At 37.7% G+C, this 23,586-nt stretch overlaps 1 protein-coding gene across 1 annotated transcript; it reads right to left on the reverse strand.

The window, feature by feature from the left end:
* Window positions 1–1,746: 1,746 nt before the first annotated feature.
* pdk4 (pyruvate dehydrogenase kinase, isozyme 4) lies at window positions 1,747–18,967 on the reverse strand. Its single transcript, XM_017454607.3, has 11 exons — window positions 18,370–18,967; window positions 16,374–16,515; window positions 11,196–11,267; window positions 10,214–10,398; window positions 9,822–9,911; window positions 8,529–8,606; window positions 7,697–7,773; window positions 6,536–6,634; window positions 6,302–6,412; window positions 5,875–5,988; window positions 1,747–5,312 (listed from the first exon to the last, which is right to left on the reverse strand). Exons 1-11 carry the CDS (start codon window positions 18,485–18,487, stop codon window positions 5,139–5,141), a joined length of 1,260 nt encoding a protein of 419 aa, XP_017310096.1. The 5' UTR covers window positions 18,488–18,967; the 3' UTR covers window positions 1,747–5,138.
* Window positions 18,968–23,586: the final 4,619 nt, after the last annotated feature.

Raw genomic sequence — 23,586 nt, forward strand, 5'->3', positions numbered from 1 at the left:
CATCATGTGCAGCAGTAAAAGACCTAGGTGTGATTATTGACTCCAGCCTATCATTTGATGCTCATGTAGATAATATTTCTAGGATAGCCTTCTTTCATCTCAGAAATATTTCTAAGATAAGAAATATATTGTCACTACATGATGCAGAAATATTAGTTCATGCATTTATCACCTCTAGACTAGATTACTGTAATCCCTTACTGTCTGGATGTTCCAGTAGGAGCATAAACAAACCCCAGTTAGTCCAGAACGCAGCTGCTAGAGTCCTAACTAGAACCAGAAGATACGACCACATCCCCTCGATCTTATCAACACTGCATTGGCTCCCAGTGAAATCTCACATTGATTATAAAATACTATTATTAACCTATAAAGCACTAAATGGTCTCGCGCCACAGTATCTAAGCGACCTTTTGGTTTTCTATGATCCGCCACGCCTACTTAGATCAAAAGATGCAGGCTATCTGACGGTACCTCGAATAGTGAAGGCTACAGCAGGGGGAAGAGCTTTCTCTTATAGAGCCCCACAGTTATGGAACAGTCTTCCTATTAGTGTTCGGACTCAGACACAGTCTCAGTGTTTAAGTCTAGGCTTAAAATGTATGTGTTTACTCAAGCCTACCCTGACTAGACTTTCTATTATACTAAGTGCAGTCCTTACAGTCTTTTCTCTCCCACTCTCCTTCTGCCGAGCCACACACAATTTTATGGAGATACTAGAGATCGTGATCCTTTCTGCCCTCCGGACCTGCCTGATCCGTTTCGGATGTCCTGCCTCTGGATGGAGCCCTCATCTACTCCAATTCCAGATTGCTGGGATTACGGCTGCTTCTAAGGCCAAACACACTTCATATAAATCCATAATGAACTTTTTCACATTATCTCTTGTTACCCAGATGAGGATAGGTTCCCTTCTGAGTCGGGTTCCTCTCAAGGTTTCTTCCTCTTAACATCTTAGGGAATTTTTTCTTGCCACCGTCGCCACTCAGTGGCTTGCTCAGTTGTTATAAACTCGCACCTTTAATATCTGTATACCGTGTTGATATTTCTGTAAAGCTGCTTTGAGACAATGTCTATTGTAAAAAGCGCTATACAAATAAAACTGAATTGAATTGAACATTGGCAATTTTGTTTAGATGCATGACATATAATCCAAATTATGTCCATTTCAGTTTCAAGGTGTAACATAAACATTCTATAAAAGTTCATTGGCAAGGTGAATACTTATGCAAATCACTGACTGTATGTTGTTTCAGTGCCCCTCTGCCCTGTACTTATAAGAGAGACCCCTAAAAGATTACCTCGGAGCAGAAACTATTTGGGTGGTGGATTTTCTCAGCACAACAATGACATTGAAATGGTAGTACGTCGTGCTGGTATGGCTGTATCAGGCACTAGAGTGTTGTTGGGCTTTTTAAACACTGGGTGCATGTATAGGCCATTATATCATACACATCTACCTTGCTACGTGTGCAGTTAGACTATTGCTGATTTATTTCTATGCACATTGCATTTTATTTGTGTTTGTCATCCTGTAGCATTCACCAGTGACATCCAGTGAAACAAGAGGTTTCATCAGCAGTGCAGGCAAAGTATAAAGCAGAAGCTGCTGGAGGTGAAAAAAGCCCACAGATTGAAAGTCATGTTTTACATCAACCAATTCAACCACTGATTTCACCTCCTACAACTAATCCATATCAATTTAATGCATATACATTCGTTGGACTTTTAAAACAAAAATAAGCATTCACAATAATATTTTTTTTATTGTATGATTTAATATTCAGTGGAAAAATGCTACTTAACTAAAAAAGCACCGCATGTGCAAAATGTGGTTGAGTGGTTTACAAAACAGGAAGTAATCCTATTGGTGATTGGTTATGACAGTGACGGTCCATGCCCCATTTCACGTTCACATGACTATAAATAGAGCTGATGAGGTAAAAGTAATGACACACTGTAGTGTGCAAAAAGAAATCAACGTCTGATGCTGACAGCATCTACTCTGTAGAAAAAGAAAAACACGAAGCATGACAAAATCAACTGTGCAGTGGCACGAAAATACAAAGCAAAACAACATGTTTCCCACCAACATGACCAAGTGATTACAGCATTTGAAAAAAAGCAGCTATTGCCTCTATAGGTGCCTTGAAATGACTAGTGTCCCAATGTTTTCTACAATATACAGTATAATCCAGTTTTGGATACATATACGCATCACTCTTGAAATTCAAAGAAATAAAAAGCACAGCATAATTTTCTTTATCCTGAGATCATGCAATTAAAAACAACATGTTATTTATGATTAAAATCCATACGAAAGTGAAGACAATATTGGGACCGTATGATACAGTGTTAAAATTCACAAGTTTAGTAAAAAGGACGTAGAAAGTTATCCATTGTTTAAAGAAAGGAATCAGGTTTCAACACCACGTAAATTAAAATGTTAAGGTATGTACAGAGTTTGGCCACAGTGACCGTACATTGCGATGCATCAGCCACTACATTTAAAGACACTTACTGTATGTTGCTGCATCTTTTCTCTGCAAACAGCACCAATATAAATATTGATCATATTAGGCCAGGCCCCTATACGGCATGTTTCCGCTCTGTGACTTGTTTAACACTGCTCATTTTTTCACCATTAGGACATTAAAAAAATAAAGAAAAGCTTTTTTCAGCGTGCTGGTCAATGCAAACATATTGTCCATATACCAGTCTGTACAGGATTTCAAGATTTTGTGAAGACGTTTGCAAGCTCCTCTGAATACATCTCGAAATCCTGGTGGGACTGATATACTGTTATTCTGACTTAATCTGTTTTTACATTGCATACATACTGTATATAGCATTCATCATGCCTTCCCAAACGACAATATACACTACTCATGGAAGTTACACAAGTCACATTCACAGCAAGGCTACGTTCACATTACAAGATTTATTGCTCAATTCCAAGTGTCTCTGATGAGCTCAGATCTGATCTCTCTACCTCTACGATTTACATTCATGTTTCTAAGCGATGCGTATCTGTCATTAGCGTGAAAAGACTAGATGCAAAACTGGATGCATTTGCACATTTTCAGAATGAATGTCCTGTGCATGGAAAACGTACATCATGGAAAAATACATATTTGTGACACAATATGCCAGTGCAGTAGCAATGAAATAAATAAACTAGCAACAGAAACCTTCATTGCAAAAATTATTTGCTCTGGAGGTTTGCAAAAGGCTGGTCAGCTATAATTTTTTTTTTTTAAAGGCCCAAAAGAGGAACCAGCAGTAAAGTGTAATGTAAAAAAGAAAATTATGGATGTATGAGTGTGTATCAGAAATGTACCTACGACTGATCTAGAAAGAATTTTTGTATTTGCACAGAAGGGCAAATTATGCTATAACCCATAGTACTTGGAACTCGAAAAAACCCAACCTCAGATATGGAAAAGTGCAATGGAGCATTCAGTCAACTCTGGAAAGTCACATGTGACACATGATGTCAATTTTATAAGCAAAAAATATTATACATCACTTCTCATTGCTAATTGTGCACCTTAATAGGTTTTTATCAAATTCAATATTTAGCTATACAAATATGAACTTGGTCTTGACATCCATGTTTTTCCCAAGATGAAGCACTGGAATACTAAAGTTTAGACTGTTTTGTTATTTTGGACTGCTGGTTTCATTAGAGCTGCTTTTTCTTGCATAATAATATTGGTTGTAATAGTAACAGTGTATACATAGAGTAGCGTAGGCAAAAGTTGGCTAGTAAGAAAGCTTACAACATGGATATTTTACTGTGCATTATGTTTTACATTATCCCATTCATCCATTTGAATAGATCTGGCACAGACAACTACAAACTGAAAAGGTGGTGTATGTCATGTTTGTTATTGATGTTACTGCCAGGATTAGAGTTAAGTGAGACCTGGGAGCTGCACTACGACTGGTAGGAATATGACTGTCAAGAAAGGACAGCAGGAAAATCCTGAATGAAATCCGGTTTGAGTGATCAAACCATACCAAATGTGACTTGGATCCAACTGGAAAAAGTTGGATTTTGGGTGCATGTTTGCTGATTAGACTGTAGAAAATATTTCCTGTTCGCAGGTATATGGAAACAACAACAGGAAAAAAGGATCTGCCAAGCAAAAGCCAATTGGAATTATCCACTTTAACCTTGTAATGTGAACACAGCAAAAATGGAGTGTTAAACAAAATCTAAAAGCACGTGTACCATTTTAATCACAATATAGCCTACCACTACACACAACACGATCATTTCTTATTACAGGATAAATGACATGCATTTTTCCTCACAGTCATTTGCATTACTTTGTCTATTTTCTGCTTGCATACTTGCCAACCATTCTGATTTTCATAATCATAACATATATAAGGAAATATTCTTATAATTTGCAAGATTTTGCAGTAGTTCCCAACAGCTGCATCTTACTGTTCAATTAACAGCACTTTGATTATTGGATGAAATACACATTAAATTGAATGTCCAATTTTTTTTTCACTAATTAGATTAATTTAGGTGAAGACTGGTTCATGGCATTGAGAGCCTTTGATTCTGACTGAGTTAACATAGACTTTACAAAAAAAAAATAAATAAAAGTAATGTGTTTAACATTTAAACTTTTTTCTGTGACTCATATTTGTAAGTGGGCTTCCTCCGGGTCTAGGAAATATCCCTGTCTCATGCTTAGCAAATATTATGTTATTTCTGTTGTTCCTTTTGGGGGGAGTTACACATGTACACAGGATAAACTTGGACCGACCTTAAACGGAGTTTGCACTACAAATGATTTTCATGAGTCATAATTCTGACTATTGTCCTACATGAATATATATCCCATATTAACAGGGCAGAGAGACATTTTTTAAATAACATCTTTATGCAGCCTTCATTCACTTTATGCAGCTGTTCGTTACACTGAATTCATATTTTAAAGGAAATTAGCTTATATACTGAAAATACATGAATAAAGTGAGGCATAAGGTGAAGTTTAATACAAATGCCCTTTTAACGCTGTAATATGAAGCCAACAATTCTGAGACTGAAATGAAAATAAATGAAAAGGATATAGCCTATTTTGCTAGTCCCGCAAGATTTATCCTATAATATTCCATCATTTCACCCTGCTCTCAGTTCTCACGTCTGGCACACTGTAATCATACTTTCCCAGTTTCTTGGGTTCACTGCTCGGGATGCTCCAGTCATCTGCCTCGATGCTCGTCTGGTAATGTCTTAAGGCCGACTTGTTGAAAACCGGCAGTCTCTCCACAGATTCAGAAGATAACGCCTGGAAACCATGTAGAGCAGGACAGAGAGAAAGAAGGGCAGAAAACAAAACAATCAAGTTTATTTTCATAAAACTAGCCACCATTGCAAACCATTTTCATCTGGATTCTTGTCACACCATTATAATCAGCTGATCAATCAATTTGTTTCTGCCTCATAACCAGTGGAAAATAAAAGGAGCTTGAGCTTTAGACTTTTCTTACAGTAACACTTTATACAGCAAAATGCCCTCTCTATATATAATCCTCAAAGGATTTTCACTTTAAAAATACAATATAATTTCCAGGCAATATCTCTGACCTTAACTCTCCATCTATACATTTTTTTTGGTTCTATTCACCAGTGTGTGCTTTCTTTCAACAACCATGTATACACATGTAGGAAACACGACTGCTGTACTTTTTTTTCTCACAGAAAACAAACAAACAAGCAAAAAAACCCCAAACAAACAGAAAAATAGAGATATTTGTGTACGTTTAATTTACACATATTATGTTAGTACATTATTAGTAAGAGTTTAGCTTCCTACGTCAAATGTTTGAATGTATGTAATTACAATGTACCTTAAAGTAAATGACGGCTGATGTGCCGTATCCCTCCATCGAGTAGAGCTGGAGGTCTCCCTGGAAGTACCTGGCGTAGAGGCGTGAGATGGGAAGGCCATAACCGAAGCCAGCCTGCACACACACAGACATTAAACCCAGAGTAAATGACTGACTGAGCCGACTGTAACTCTGCTAAATTACAACCTAGCCAATGTCTATTGAACACACAGTTTACATTTAGAGCCAGTTTAGGAAAAACATGACTCTACTGCATGTACACTTTAACCGTTGCAGTTAAAGCTGGTCAGGAGAATGAAAATGATTTGTGATGAACTGATTTCTCAGCTAACCCATGTGACGAAGTTTGTCTTATGAAAACTTTTGCACGCAGCTGTAGAAATTCTCTAGCATTCAAATGCAATGAAACAAAGCAGCTCCGTCTCACCAGTGGTGCGTTGCGAGCATTGTCAATCACAGGGCTGGGTGCTGTAGAATACATATAACTAAAAAGACGCTCAATCTTCCTCAGGGGCACGCCTCCTCCTCTGTCTGACATCTACAATTATATAACAATCAGGTTTGTTTCAAAGCATGACTACAAATGATGTAATTACTTACAGCAATATTCAATTTCCTTGTGCTCGATCACACCAAGCTGAACAATGAGGGGGAAACTTACCTTTATGGTCAGGTCTTCATGTCCAAGAGAAACTCTAACTTTAATTGGTGGAAGATACTTGCTGTTCTCATGGGTTTCTACAGTCGCTCTCATTGCATTCTGGTAAAGCAGATTGGAAAGGATTTAATGGTGTAAAAAGTATTCATGCTTAAACATTGGTGGGGTTCACTAAAGTAATTTATACCATGGTCTGTCTGAATACTCGATTCTGATTGGCTGAAACCGTTGAATGCACAGGTAGTTCCAGTCAGTTTATTCACCGTTTTTAAATTAATGTGCTACCTATAAACAATTGTAACCATAGTAACATACAGTTGCATAGAGTAGTTAAACTCACAGCTTCATTAGTAGAGACACGGCACAGACGCAGGTAATTTTTCTGTCTCTCGCTCATAGCTATTTATTATAATTCATAGAAATAAATGTAATCTTATCGCACTACTTTATCTCTGTGTATGATTTAGAGCAGAATTCTAGCTCTAACGACCCGTATATAAAATATCTAACAAAATTAACCATTATTTTGGTCCTTTCAGTCAAATTTTGCACTGCAAACATCAGTGACAGCTTTAACTCGTGACGAAGTTATAAGCAGGTGAATATGGTATAAGCGGGATAATCCACAGCTAGGTGTGCATTACATGAATTTAATGCACTTCACAGAGGAAACCACCCACCATTTCACCTCGGGTGGTTCTTTGCCCCCATGTCGTGCATTAAAATCGTGCAATGCACACAAAGCCATGTAATATCCCTTACTTATTAAACTCTAAAATTCCCTGCTATTATGTAAGTAGTAGTAGGTTTAGCAGCAGATCTTTTTTAACCCCTTGCTAAGATACCTGAAAACTGCTTTCTCAGCTAAAACATTGGTCAGACCAAAGGTGAAGAAAATTATATATAAACTTATATATAGCGTGCATTTTGTATTCTTATCTGTGCAGATAAGTTATTGAAATGCTGTTCGCATGGAGTCAACCTGTCCATTATACAACCCCAATTCCAAAAAAGTTGGGACGCCATGTAAAATGTAAGCAACTAATTTGATTGCTAGTAAATGATACTGTACTAAAACCCCATAACTGACTCTTTGATTTTTCTCCCAGGGAGCATTCTTTCTCAAATACTGAATATTAAAAATAAAAAAATTAATTACTGTACCTTAAAGAGCTCAAAGAGCATGTGATAAAGATGAGATGGCACATAGACAATATTAACAGGCTCGTTGGGGTTTTTAGCTGCAAAAAAATAAAACCAGGAAGAAAATGTAGTCAAAAACCAATATACAATATGACTGCTATATGCACACATGTCTGTACTGCATTTATTCTAAGTTGTACACAAAAGGAGAGGTGTTTCTTCCTCTGCACTTAATCATAACTTATGAATGGTGTCTAATTTGGAACCTATATGCAGCAATGCTTTGGGCCTCAGCCTTCTCTAAAATACTCTTGCTGTTTATTCTGCAGAACTGGGGCATGAAGGCTGAACTAAAGGCAGATTGAATTATTTCTCAGTACACACAGAGCAAAGGTTATTATGGCTTTTCTTATCAAACTGCATGGCGGTGAGTAAAACATTATGGCTCGTATTAATAACCTGAAGAAATGAAATACAGAAGGATAATAATCAAGGCTGCGAGAAAAAAAAGCAGCACAAAACAGATCTCACATCAGAACACAGCTAAAACTTCATAAGCAGGAAAAACAATCCCATACAACGTGCCATAAGTAATGTGGTAAGTGAAAACGCCCCATGTATACACCCTCACTGTCTGTGCAGTTCTGTGTTGAGGGTTTGTCAAATAGAAACCATGATTACTAAACAAGGTATTATTATTATTATTATTATTATTATTATTATTATTAATAATAATAATAATAATAATAATATTATTATTCAGTCCATGCCAACCTGTGAGAACTCATCATGCACAGGACACAGAAAGAAAGTCTGAATGGAAAGTTTAGATGGAGAGAAAGGTCTCGCTTACAATTCACTTGTTTGATCTCCACTTCTGGAGACATCAGGTAATACTGATCACAAAGCATCCTGGAGCTCTCGTACGCGTCTGCAGTGACAGAGGAAGAAAACATAAAAATACTTTAACATTTAAAAACATGCAAACGTTTGCAATATCCTAAGGACAAAATGAAGATGATGATTCCATTTAACTTACAGCAGTGTTTCATTATCACAAGTAAGAAAATGGACAAACAGTGGATGGAAAGACAATAACAGTGAGAAACAAACAAATGGTAAATGGTCTGCATTTATATAGCGCTTTACACTGTTTCTGTTTTCACCCATCTACATACACACTCACACACCAATGGCAGCAGAGCTCATATACAAGGCACTAGCCTGCCTTCAAGAGCATCTTGGGGTTCAGTCTCTTGCCCAAGGACACTTCAGCATGTGGGCTGGAGATCAAACTGCCAACCCTACGATTAGTGGACAACCCGCTCTACCACCTGAGCCACAGCCTGCATTACCTGTTCTGAATATGCAAAAATTAGTTTTTTTTTTTTTTTATTCTTCAGCCACATTTCATTTTTAAATAGTGTGTTATTAATGTTGTTTGGACAACATTAAATTAATTACTAATTTTTTCTGTATTAAAATAAATGTGTGTGTGTATACATATATATTACATTTTCTTTCTTATGTTTTGGATTGTTGTCTTTTTACAGGACATCCACATGTCATTTTTTTTTAACATTTTAACATTGATATTTTTGGACATAAACTGAAAAATAGAATTTGTTTTGTATTAATATATATATATATATATATATATATATATATATATATATATAAATAATAATATAATTTAAATATAATTTTTCTGATGTTTGTTTTTCTTGTTTGTCTCTCTTATGTTCTGCATTCATTTGTAACATTTTACTATAATTTTAATCAATCAATCGTTTACATTTATTCAATGTAATACAAGCAAATCAATTAATTATTAATCATTAAGTATTTTTTTTATTACATTTTGTTCTCGATTGTTGTCTTTCTGCAGGACACCTGCATCTAATATTTAAGGTGTTGGGTTTTTTTTTTGGCATAAATGGTAAAAAAAGACTTGTGTGCAAACCTTTGTGCTCATCTATGTACTAGAAGATCTTATCTACTATCTTAACTACTGACTCTTTAACAGGCACTTCTACATTTAGACTTCATACCTAAATAATCTCTATGAACTGCTCTCTTCTTTATAACACGTAACATAAGCATGGAGCTCATGTTTATGATTTTACTACAGAATATGGCTCATTACCTTTTACCACCTCCACTACATCACAGTTTGGGTCGATACTGCCGATATGCTTTGGGTGAGCTGGGTTTGTGCTCCCGCTGAAGATCAGTGCTGTAAGTAAACAAACAATTTCATGTGTGTTGTTGACAAGGCCTTTAATATTTACACGTTCTATCTAACCCAGTACAGATCAAAGTACAATAAAGGAGTGGGTTAGGGCCATGTGTGCCTCCTAAAATCCATAGACAGAGCTCTAAATGCAAGAAATGATCATTATTTTAACTATATCTAAGAGCTTAGTACTGCTTAGTTGCATATGTATAGTTTTCAATGGGTTAGAACTACAGTGTATGGAAAATGAAGACTCTTAAAGAGCACAGTGTGGAGATCGGAAGCTCATCTCAAATACTCACTATGCTGGTTCATAAGCATACGTGTCGAGATACGACTCGTGTAGAAGCGGTCTAGGAAATACTGGACATTCTGATTGGTCACTGGATCCACACCAAAAGCCTCCTTGTACTCCAGCACTCCCTGCGCCATTGTAGGAACCACATTATTGTGTCTGTTCCTCACGTTGATCAGTGTCTCTGTGAACCTGTTTGAGCATGTAAACTGTTAAAGCACTAGTAGAGCAGAATCAGAATCAAACTGTCACAGTGTATCACAGGGTGCTTCCGCATGAACCCTCATGCATTCTGCTCACTGGTGTGGTTTGTTTGTACAGGTGAGAACACAGCAATCACACTCAAGTGTGGATCAAAATAACCAGTATGAGATCGTCTGAAAGAGATCTCAATCCGTTCCAAGTGAAATCGGGGTTCAGTTGGAGTGAGGAAGTGATTCTACCCTGAATCGACCCTACGTGCCTCGGATTTTGGGTTGCGGCATTTTTGTAGATGTGAAAGGGCTAAACCGAGCGGCAAGGTGCAAACTAAGCCAAAGGACTGAGCTGTAGAACTGTGAAAGTTTGGACTGATGAACAAAAAGAGAAAAAATACGCTGGATATGATGCACAAAACATTTAAAAGTGGTTATTTAGATTAAACCGAAAATCTGTGTTCTCTGAAGGTGGGTGATGGGTGTGATTTCTACGTACACTTGGCAAAGGTGTGTTTGGCTTCTTCTATCACTGCATTTATGAACAAATAAGGAAAACAGAATCGGAATACATTTTCAGCCTTACATGCCTCTCATCCAATGTTTTTTTTTTGTTGTTTGCTTTTGGTTGGTTCATTTAATTATGTGTAATGTGTGAAACCAAGCCAAAACCAAATAGCAAACGAACCAAAGGTACTGATTTCACTATAAATGAGGCTTAACAAGCAAAAGGACTAATAGGTGTGAAAACACCCACAGTCCTATTAACACCATTTAGAAAATAAACCAACTCACTTTCCCAAAACATTTTTATCTTCAGGATCTTTTTCCAGGAAGTCCACAAGCTCCATCAGACTCTGTGTATACCTGGTTTCAGAAGAATATCTGATTAGTGAGAGTGAACTGAATCCTGAAAGGAAACAAACTATACAAATTACACCAATTTGTAATTCAAAATTGTGTGTGTGTGCGCGTGTGTGTGTGCGCGAGAGAGAGAATGTGTCATTTTAAAAGCATTAAAATATTCATTTATCTTCAGTAAGCACTTGATAGTGGCCACGGTGGTGGTTTATCCGGAGACTATCCTGGGAACACTTGGTGTGTCTGGACACCATGCACAAACATTCATAGAGCTCTTGCTTTTAGGGGATGCGAGGAAACCAGAGTACACGGAGGATCTAACTTATTTAACATTCAGGTTCAGTGGTTAAATGTTTCTAGGTATGCACATTAGATGTGAAAGTTTTTGATCCAAATGCATGTAATCAGAGTGGGCCTTTTATGTTTCTGAGCAGACATTGTGCTTAATTAGCGAAGGAACATCTATAATTAAAGTGTACTCATTGGAGGTATGTAAGCAACATTATAGTACCCTCTGTTGAAGGTTTTTCTGGTGAATTCTATCTGGCTGGTGAGAAGGCAGCTTAAGCTATGGCTTATTATAGTTACAGTAAATTCCAGTCATGGTTTCTATCTGCGTAAGACATGTGGTACTCACACTGGTCAATGTACAGCAAAACTTTACTGTCCCTCTGTCTGTGAAAACATCGCAACATGATAATGTCCTTGCTAGTGCTGTGGATTGTGTGAAGAAGTCCATATTCATGAAAACTAGTACAAATAAATAAATAAATAAATAATGATTAGGGATTCAATCATGAGTCTGTCTGTGTGGAGTTTCACATGTTTATCCCATGTCATGCAGGTTTCTTTCTTCTTTCCTCCAACCTCCCATAATCATGCTGGTATGAAGATATGAAGGGAGTCAAATTAAAATACCATAATTAGTCTGTAAGAAAATAAATAAATAAATAAATAAAGCAAACAGCAGCCCACAGTGGCCAATACTTGTGAGATGGTATAGACCACTAGGGGGTCCGCAGATGGACATTTCATTCAACACTTGGAAAATACCTGCTGAAAGCTGATAGTAACCATGTCCGTCCCCCCCCCCCCCCCCCCCAAGTAATCAAGTCATCATTAGACGTTAATTTACCTGCTTGTCTGCAGGTATCAAATTACTTTTGATACTTCTTAATATGTGTTTAATGCCACTTCAAATGTATTGTAAGACTAAATCTGCAGTGATAATGTACCAAATCCCAAACCTGCAAACAAGTAAAACTCTAATCAGTTCATCTGCTGGTTACAATGTAATTCCACTTAAATCCTACAAACAATCAACCACTCGATTTTGAGATATTGCACTTACGGGAATCTTGGACAGACAGACAATACACCTTGTGGCAGAAGCATAAAAATAGAAGATTCACTCTAAACAACCCTATAATGGAAGCCTTGACAGATGCGGGCCCCTGTTGTAGGAAACTTCTCCAACACCATGTCCAAATAGCACGTGTAGCAATGAGCAACAATGAGAACATAGCAACAATACACACAGTTGCTGTACAGGACTGAAGTAGAGAAGTGATGAGAACTTCATGACCCTTCCTCTAAATGCTATGGTCATTAACAGAAAGGAGGCCATGCTCTTTAATATCCTATAAGAAGGCTCCGAAGTGGAGAACAGAAAATCGTCTGGAGAGAGCACAGATTCAAATCCTGACTGTGCCCTCTGGGTGTGGTCTCTCTCCTCTGTCAATCACAGACACACTAGCCAACGTATGTAGCTCATGTACGTGGAAGTTATGCAGCATGAGCCGCAGTTGGCTTCACGACTCTTGGAGGAAGCACGTGTTAGCCTTAACCTTCCCCAGTTGGAAGTTGTTGTATGACAGGGGAGAGGCTGGCTGGTGGCTAGGAATTGTCAAGTGACCAAATTGGGGAGGAAAATGAAAGAGAAACTTCAATAATAACCCTCCACTTTGCGTCATGCCTAAGAACACCCTTACCTGAGATAAAATCACTGTAATGCAGCACTTTGAAGGCTTTTTTTCTTTATTTTATTATCTCATAAATACTAATGACAATTCATGAAACAATTCATACCTCCTAACCCTAACCCTATTGCCAAGGAAAAATTGGCTGGGTGTTCAAAATGATTATTATTATTATTATTATTATTACTATTATTATTATCCTTTTGTTGAATGATTGAATATTTTGGAATGATTGAGTATTTTTATTCACCAACTTTGTAAACATATTCCAACATATCCTAGGACTGGTTCGCACAATATAAGCTCAATTCGAAAGCTCAAAAAACGAATCTAAAGTTTGTTTGGATTTAGGTTTATTGCCATACCAGCTTCAGCTGTATTCACATTTCATGGTGAATACAGGTATTTATCAGACATTCAATAAAATTCAGACATTTCTGTACAACATGGTTCTATAAAAGGTTCTTTAAATTTGCTTGTGATAAAAATTGTAAACGTTTTCCTGGGCCCATCTTACAAAACAAGTCTTTCAAAGTTTGTCCTAATAAAAAGTGTTGTCTCAGGACATAAAAAATAGGGCAGAATAAAAAACATGTTTTATGGCCAAGGGAGTGTTACAATATTGGCATTTTGGTGGTTCTTCCTCCTTCAATGAATGCCCATTGGTCAGTCTGGTGTGGCCTACACGGCACCTTGTGTACGCCACTTGATCATGATCTACTCTTAAAAGGATAGGTTCGTATTTTCCCAACTACCGGGTTTATTTCAAATAATGTGCTATTTCCCTAGCTCCCTCGCCGCTTGCCATTTGTCGAATATATACTGGTTGATCAAGGGGCTTAAGATCTGAAGGTAGGATTTTGCTTTCTCTGCTTCTGTGAGGGATTTTTTGCAGCCATGTTTGCTTGTTCATTGCCAAAGATAACACTATGTCCCAGAATCCAGCAGAAAACTATGCTGTAATTGCGTCTTCATAACTGGTTTGTTTTAATTAAAATATCAACAATTATTGAGTAGTCTGTCAACAAAGATTCCAGTGCTTAGAGGCAGGATTTTGAGTCAGTAAACACTATGAAGATTCCTTCGCATTTTCAATATGTTACATGAATCTAAACTTAAAATCAAAATGTAAGTTGTGTGTTGTGACATGTGGTTAATAACATCCCAATGTATACTTTCCACAGTTTCAGAAAAAAAGCTGGGCATGTATCTGTCCACACCATTCAATTTTTCAGAAGATGAATTCCGTATCTACATCAGCCCCTTCAGTGTGATGTAAAACGCTCAACCTAGAGTAAACCCAGGTTCAAGGTTTAAGCAGCTCAGTAATCCATAAAGAGGCCACACGAGGTAAAACAAGCCCTGGAGCATTGAACTTCATCTCTAACAAAGATAAGCAAAAAAATAAAAATAAAAATCTGCACACAAGCAGGCCTAATATGCAGTTTGACAATCTAAGTTTAAAGACATTAACATAATATAAAAGCTGAATATTGACATTCTGAACTGAGAACATGTTCTTTGACCCTTTATATCCTGACTTCATGATTGCACAAAACACACACTATTTTAAGGAGTCAGCATTAACTAAAATGCTTCGATATGCACTTACTATCTACAACCTCAGTGAGCCTACTCTTCTGCAACAGTAACTTGAACAATGAGAGATCTTATGAGTTTATTACTAGCCAGATTTTCTGTTGGAGTAAGTTCAAAGTTGGTGTCTTTCACAGAAAATTATTTTCATGCCATTAAAACTTACACTAGGCCACCATGGTGCATCTTTCTGATTCATAACTGACAGCAAAAAAATCATATAAACTGTACTGTACTGAAGTGTTGAGGCAGCCTGGTGTAAAGAAAAGGCTTCATAAACACATGAAAATCGCAAGTACTGAGACGTCATGTTAATACCACACACAGAAGTCATTAAGCTTTCAATCAAACATGTTGCCTGCAATTACCATTCCTAATATTCCCTACTTTTTGTATTCTATCATGCTCCAATCCAAATCTCTATTGTATCTAGTACATCAAACTACAGAAAGGTAAATGTCATTGCTCTGCAATGTCTCTGATGTGACTATATGGTTGTTTCGTGTAGCTCCACTGTGTGTATTAACGTGATCAAAGTGCTACGGCAGTCTTCAAACCTACTGCTGAATAAGCTTTCAGTTCATTAGCAGTCGACTAACTTTGTTTACGTGGGTTAAATAACAAATAAAAATGAATTCAGAGATGAATGGGATTATAAGAAACATAAGAAAACGCTCACTTCCACAAAACAGTCTCATTTCCATTATTGATTGTATGGCAGCCTGGGAATACTCTTCACATGGTCAAAGATGGACATTTTCTAGTACAATTCCGAAAATTAAAAACTTCTTTATTTTCGCATGTATCTCAAGTACAGTCCATTTCGTTCTGTTGCCTAAATTTCTGGTCTTCATTTGATTAAGGTTAAAACATTTTAAAATCTTTGTTCGATGTCATCTGTACAGAATGTGAAAGTGTGAATTTGAGAGCTGGTATCTGATTACAAACTGAACTTATTAGGCTTATATCTATTTCTTGGTGCATAGCTGTGCAACAACTTGATCAAAACTTGACATTCACCATGTGAGGAATTTACACAGCTAGCATGGTTTTAGACATATTTAGGCAGACTGACTGTATTTTCTTCTGCATTTGATCTTTGCTGAAAGATAGCTTAGACAAGGTTATAAGTAACCCAAATATTTGTTTCTCCTTATTTTAGTAAAATATATTTGCTTCTTAAAGCATATGTCAAAGTATATTACTGGCAGAAAAATAACATTTTTGTCGAAAACTGATTTTACATCATTTTTGGTTGCAAAATCTATGCACAGAGATGTCCCATAAGTTTTCCCAGACCACCACATATAAGTGATGAAATACTGATGATAAAACCTGAGCACATAAATCTCTGACAGAACTTCATTTCACGTAGGTCACATGGTTATGTTTTGAGATTAAATTAAAGCCTCCAAACAAGACGGTTAATGGACAGCCTTCTGCAACTGGACCTAATCACGTCCACAATGCTGCAGGCCTCCAGCTGACTTCACTTCATTCATGGGCACCTGAGAGCCACGAAAACAGGTGACCTTACCAAGTGTGCAGCAGCTGCACGGATGGCGTCCCGATGAGCTTGTCAGGGAGCAGGTCGATCTCCTTCATGATGTTGGCCAGTCTGACTGGAAGCTCCTGACGGAGGAATATGAAGGAAGTCTTCTCACAGGCATTGGCTGAGCCTGAGAAAACAAAAAGAAACATGAGTAGGTTACACAATGCTGTACACAAAAATGTAGCTTGGATTGGAGAATATGCAAAACACAATGTCCTTTCTCCTGAAGATATTACAGTGAGATCCAGCCTTACCTGTTACTATTGCAAAGGTTTTACACTGGAGACTCCTTCCAAAAATGCTTTATTCATAGAAAACATCATATCGACGATTATACGTACTTTTCTTTGTTAATTAGCATATTTTTAAAAATGTGATTAGACTTAGACTAGTCTTATTAGACTTGGATTACATGGTACGTCCACCATGCTACTTAATAATCAACACCTTGAGAATTCAACAGTGCTGTCATTGTGGCACTCTCAATACCGAGGTATATTAAGCTTCAGCATACAATGCCCAACGAGTAGAGATGAGATAGTTTGATATTTAGTATTATATCAGCACCTAACCTAGTCTAAGATGCTGGATTGATATCTAATTTGATTCCACTCTTCTGGGAAGGCTTTCCACTAGATTTTGGAGAGTGGCTGTTGGGAGCTGCCCATCAACTACTCTCACTATGTTAGCTGAGGAGGCCTGGAGTGCAAACTCTGTCTTCATGGAGCTCGCTTTGTGCACAGGGATTACACATTGTCATACTGGAACAGGTTTGGGCCTCTTAGATCCAGTGAAGGAAATCTTAATGCTGCAACATACAAAGACTTCCTAGACAAATGTGTGCTTAAAGCTTTTGTCGCAGCAATTTAGGGAAGGCCCATATATGAGTGTGATGGTCAACTGTCTACAAAGTTTGGCCATATAGTGTAGAAAAAGTGTTCACTGACATGACACACTTTGAACAAAGAACACAACAGTAATTTATCTTCTGTAGCCGTTTCTGTCGCTCACCTGGAGTCCATCCTGAGGTGAGAATGTACCCCAGATGTGCCAGCAGCCCATTGCCGAATAACCTGCACATACATTCTCAAACCATGGGGCAAATTCGAATAGTCAATCCACCTAGTGGCATGTTATAGGAGGTGGGAGGAAACCAGAGAACATGGAGGAAAACCCAAATGGACACGGGGAAGCATACAAACTTCCACACAGACAGCAGCCCAAGCTGACAATTGAACAAGGGACCCTGGAGCTGTAAGCTAGCAATTCTTCCCAACGCACAACAGGTTTGATCAGTAACAGCATGACAGTTTCGGATCAGAATTGGGTATTGGCCAATTCCAAGAGCCCTGATATCGGTATTGTGTATAAGGTGGAACCAGAGAAGTACAAAATTCAACATTTGGTGGCACAATGCATTTCAAATTTCATGAGTAAAATTCTAATTTATTCAATGCTACATCCACAAAATGATAAGGCTTCCCCCTGGTGAGTCTAAATTCGATGAAATGGAAATTTTAAAAATAATTTTAAGTAAGCTTAACATTCCAACATCTTGTCCATAAAATTGACAAGAATAATTGTTGGTAAAAATGTAATATTGAAAATGCTACACGGGAAAAATCCAAATTTTCAAATCTTTACACAACACCCTGACACTGAAGAGTGTTTTCTCTGACGAGGACACGTGCTGCCTTCAAACGTGTCAAAAAGTCAGAGGGCAAATGCTCTCATGTCCTTGAGAGAACACACGCTGAACTCATTTCTAATAAGAAAAATATGATATTTTCACGCGTGCACAAGAGCGATATCGAATCTAGACACGTGACCGCGTCGCACTTCAAATAAATACACGGTGTGCCGGATGTCACATTCGCCGTGTTTCCTCCTCATTGTGCACGGGAAAAGCAACGCGCGATCGATTGTTATTATTTAGAGCTCGCAGTCTCGAGCGTTTGATTTAATTTGTGAAACAACTTACCGAAGTCTATGAACTGTTTCATTGAAAGTGGCGAAGGCGAGAATTTAGAAAATCTGTCCACTTGCTTCGGTATGTTAAACCTCGAAGTGTTCTTCAGCAACATATGAGCGAATTTCATTTTGAACCCGAAGTCAAAATCCAGGTGAACTTGAAATGACTTCTTGGCTATGAGCAGCGCGCGCTCGCTCGTGAGTTAACACCGTTTATGGGGGGAAAGGCTAACCTGCGATTAGCATCGCCACATAACCACTATAATGTCAATAACAGTAAAGCGGTGGTCCTGTGCAAAGTCATTCGCAGCTTCTTAGCCATAGAAATGAAGGCAGAGTTTCGAGTCTGCTCTCCAGCATCGGTGCTGTTCACACCACCTTCAGTAACAAGTCCACACAGCTGAGCTGCTGTCCTTCTGCTGTCTCCTTTTCTCCAAATGTTTTTGTTCAGTTTGACATTGCTTTCCTCCACTGGCCAGCTTTTGGAAGGTAGGGTCTTCTCGGAAGTCCCCCTTACTTCACGTTTCTATAATTAAAGCCTGAAAGAAATGCATATCTAACCCGGACCGTTTGTGATCTGAATAGTTGCAGAGGTTTCCCTGTTCTGAGACGTGTGTGTGTGTTTTTTTTTGTCTTCACAATCTATGAAAACATGATGACCGCTACACCGCGCATGCGCACTTGCGAATTAGAGCAAAGGTTATGTGGTGGGAATGCGCGGCTCAGTCATTAGAAAAAAACATAAATAACATCAAAAACAAGGCCTGTCGTTTTACCCTCCCGACACTTTCTATTACCGATATCACATGCTTTGGTGAAATCTTTGTGTGGACAGTTATATAGTGTATATAGCCCTATCTCTGTTTACTATTTCAAAGGTAAAGTGTTCGATTGAGAGGTTCAGTGGTTTCTCACTAAGGACTGTTATTCCCTCTAGTGGCGATTTCTGAAGCATTACAGATCTGTTGCTTTTGTTGTAAACCAAAACAGCTGATCTACTGGTCGATTTGTGGTGAAAACAATTGCAATTTTAGGCAATCCAGGCGTAACCTGAGCCTGCTACAATTGGACAGAAAAAATGTTACATTATATGTACATTTTAAGAGTACAAAATAATCTTAAAAATTGTAATGGAATAAAACCAAAAATAAACACACAGTGTCGAGGGGTAGCCTAGCCCAGGGAACTCTGGGCATGAGGTGGGGGACACCCTGGAGAGGGGGCCAGCCCATCGCAGGACACAACCACACGCACCACACACACCACACACACTGCGGACAATTTAGAGATGCCAATCAGACAACAATGCATGTCTTTGGACTGGGGGAGGAAACTGATGTAAACCAGAGGAAACCCCCAAAGCACAAGGAGAACATGTAGAACTCCATGCACACACAGCAGAGGTGGGATTTGAACCCTCAGCACGGAGGTGCGGGGCAAACATGCTAAGTACTAAGCCATAGGAAAAGAATAAACAGCAGAGTGGTGTGATACACCCTGGCGTATGGTGACATCCCGTTCCTACCCCACAGTCAATTATTTTCCAGTTACAGTACATCCAGACGTGTTTGATGCCTCTTGTATCATGACAATTTGCCAATGATTACAATTTTTTAAATTTATTAAAAAACAACACTTTTACCTGTTATAGCCTAGTTACTTTTAAAGTTGCAAGTTAGTTCCCTTTCTGAAGGTGGTATAAATATTGTCTAAAATGTATTTCTCTAATATGTTCATGTTTTGTAATTTACTTTTTGCAAGGGTTATTTTCTTGTCCTTTCTTTTGTTTTGTTTTTTTTCAGTGGTGGTTGCAAATCCAGTTTCCCCAGTACACTCCTGAAGTGAACTCACCATACAGTTCACATCTGTTTGGTACTGACTTGTCTCTTCCTCTTGAGCTTTTATATCACACATATAGAATTTCCACAGTGGGAATATTTAATCTTTGTTGGCTTCTAGCGCATCAGATTGCAAATGTCAATGTACTTTAAGTATCCTATTATTCTCACCTGGAAAGAATACATAACATTAGTTCTGCTGAAAAATTACCGAATCTTATATAAGCTGTGTTGATTGGCTTGCTATCAGTAATGACTTTAATTTCAGACCCTGCTACAATCTTTCAATAAGACTCCCAAGACTGATTGGTGCAGCAGATTACAATCATCACAGCTCTGTTAGAATAAAAGACAGCCACATGTTTGTGGTTGATGTATTTAATCCCTCATTGTTAAATTAGACTCATTGTGTCTGCATGTGTTGTAGTTCACAACAACCAGAGAAAGGAGGTGTACAACCCTTGACCACCCAGATGGGAGAGATAATATTATGACAGCGTTTGGCACTGCAAGATTTTATACATAGAAAAATATATAATAAAGTTGACTTGTGAGACCAAAAATGCCAACCTGGTTTTCATATACAACATTTTTTTCAACATTTATTTTATTATAAATCCTTTAGAGCCTGTATGCAGTATGTGCAAACACGGTGTTAACAGAGTCCATTTCCACCTGACAATATAATACACTAACTGAAGTTATACAGTTACATATCAAATGGACTTGTACAAACACACAAACATGCTGTGATTACCCTGTATGGAGGTTAATGTTTTACTGGCAGTAAAACAGAGGCTACGGGTTCAGCAGGTTTTGTTTTGATATCTTCCTCTGTCTGTTGCTCTGCAACTTTTTTTGTGCTGGTTCCAAAGAATTTCTGTAACTGTAAATGGGAATCAGATTCAGCACATGTAATACGTGTGTCACAGTTGAAAAGCATGTTCAGTGTCCAAGACCACTCCCTATCTCCTATATAGTGCACTATATCAGGTGTCAGCCATTTTTTACTGGTGTCCGAAATCTGAGGCTGCATCCGAAATCGCGTACTACCCTACTACACAGGCGAAAAGGCAATATACCAGAGGGGTAATATGTCCAAAGTTGGTGAGAAATACCTGGATGGTGTACTGCTTCCGGCACGATTTTGCAGTATGCAACCGATGGACACTACGCGAGTCAATAATCCCATAATGAAACAGGACTGGTGTGGATGAGCTCAGAAAAAAATGGTGGAAAACAGCACGTTGGCCATTTTTAAGTAATAAACCTTGGTTAAACAGGACTTCTTTTACAATACTCAAAGAAATTATTAACTTGTTGAAGGTTTAAACAAGAAAACAGTTGTCACAGCGTTTGAAACATTTTTTTGTGATCTCCATCATGCCTTAGCCGCCAGGCTAACGCCAACGAATTCACCTCAGCCTGTTAACACTGTCCACATTAATCTACTAAAGATGCGGTCACATTAGGCTTTAGTGCTCCACTGACTTCCATTCAAACACATCCGAAAACGGCAGACTGGAAACGTGTAGAATTTACGTACTATGCTGCATGATGATGAAAGTTCAAATTTGGTGAACCTGCGTAATCGTTACACGTGAACACGTGTGAGCAATAGATGATCGTGACATCACTGCGTGACCTTTTTAGTAAAAAAAAAAGTAAATAAATAAAAAAATGGAATAGCCAAATTTGGTGGTATTGAGCGATTCTGTACTTTACAACACAGCTTTGAAAGATTATAAAAACAACTTAAAGAGACTCTGTCTGGTTTGCGGTGTTGCTGAAAACAGGAACAGATGGTATCTTTAACAAATGGAAACATAAAATTCTTTTTTAATTGCTTCAAATATTGTCTGACATTTTACTGCTGTAAAACGTAATTGCATATGAAAACTTCAGTGCCCTGGACAATATTATTACAAAGTAATATTATTATGAAATGATACAGATAATTGATTGATTGACACAGTATTTATTTTCAGTCACTTACTAGTTTGCAATGTAGCTTTTAAATGACCAATTGTACACATCGAATAATAATTTGGTGGATTGTTCATGTATGTACAGTATTTACATAGGCCTACATATTAGAACCTAATGTACTGATGACTTTTTAACGAATTTAGGGATCAATGGGGAAATATGATTTATTTGCATTTGTTTCTTCTTGTATTTTGTCTAATGTCTTCTTACCGATAAATGTCATCTTTGAGCTAGCAGGCATGCCTTAAAATTGTTGCTCTTTCTGAAATACTCCTCTTTCTTCTCCTCAGGATAAAGAAGTTTCGCCAAAACCAATTCCGTTCTTAGCTTGAACTTAATTCATAAGTCTGTGCAAATCGGAGAAGCAGTTTTTGTGCATGGTCTAAGCACTGATTGACTACTGAAATAGAGCATCTTATGTGGATAATGCTATAAATTGCCACCAAAAATGCCCCAAATTTGTGTGAGCACATACACTATTTATCTCTAAACATATTCTAAACAGATGATAAATGTATCAAAGTCAAACTACCTGCAAGATTGCTATATTCACACAGCACTGCTTAAGAGCTAGCCATGCTGTTTGAGTTTGGGTCTCTGAGGTTTAACATACACACATGGAAAATCACAGGCTGATTATTTAAGCCTGGATATGCACAATTTTCCCTGCACCCAATACAACACCTCTAATTATAAATTCATACATTTAAAATCTATATTCTGAATTGATATATTTCTGTAAAGCTGCTTTGGGAAATATCCGTTGTTAAAAGCGCTATACAAATAAAACTGAATTGAACTGAATTGAATAATTCAGCTTTTAACAAGCCCATTAAGTTCTTCATGAGGTTAATGGATGCTACAGCAGTAAAAACAGTAACATATATGGTACAGGGTTGCCATATACTGTATCTCCACCCAACCGCTGAAATCTGAAATCAGACAAAAATTTAAACAGTCTGAAGTGTTTGATTCCAGAACTTTTGAATTGACTCCACACAATGATATTCTTAATTTTCGATAAAATTCTGCTGATGTTTATGGTCCTGAATGAAGCATTTGTCAAGGCAGTGACACCAGAATGTTACATTCTCTCACTTTACACTGTATGCAAATCTTAGATGAATCAATTTCACAGTGTGCTCTAAAGCTTTACAGTCGACTCAATCTTGGTGGTCTGAAATAGAAGAATTTACTTTTTTGAGGATGGAGTCACAGTCCTAAGTAGCATTTAAGACCTTCTACACTACAGTGATCTTTTTTTTATTATTTTTTTTTTTTATTGTAGAATGCCCTTCTGTGCTCTTTAGGAACCTAAGAGTCATTCAGCACTTTTAAAAGGCAGGTTTAGCATTGCTGACCTTCTTAAATCTTTGCTGCTGTCTTAAGCTGGTTTTAAA

The sequence above is a fragment of the Ictalurus punctatus genome, chromosome 24 (assembly GCF_001660625.3).
Source record: "Ictalurus punctatus breed USDA103 chromosome 24, Coco_2.0, whole genome shotgun sequence".
NCBI lineage: Eukaryota > Metazoa > Chordata > Actinopteri > Siluriformes > Ictaluridae > Ictalurus > Ictalurus punctatus.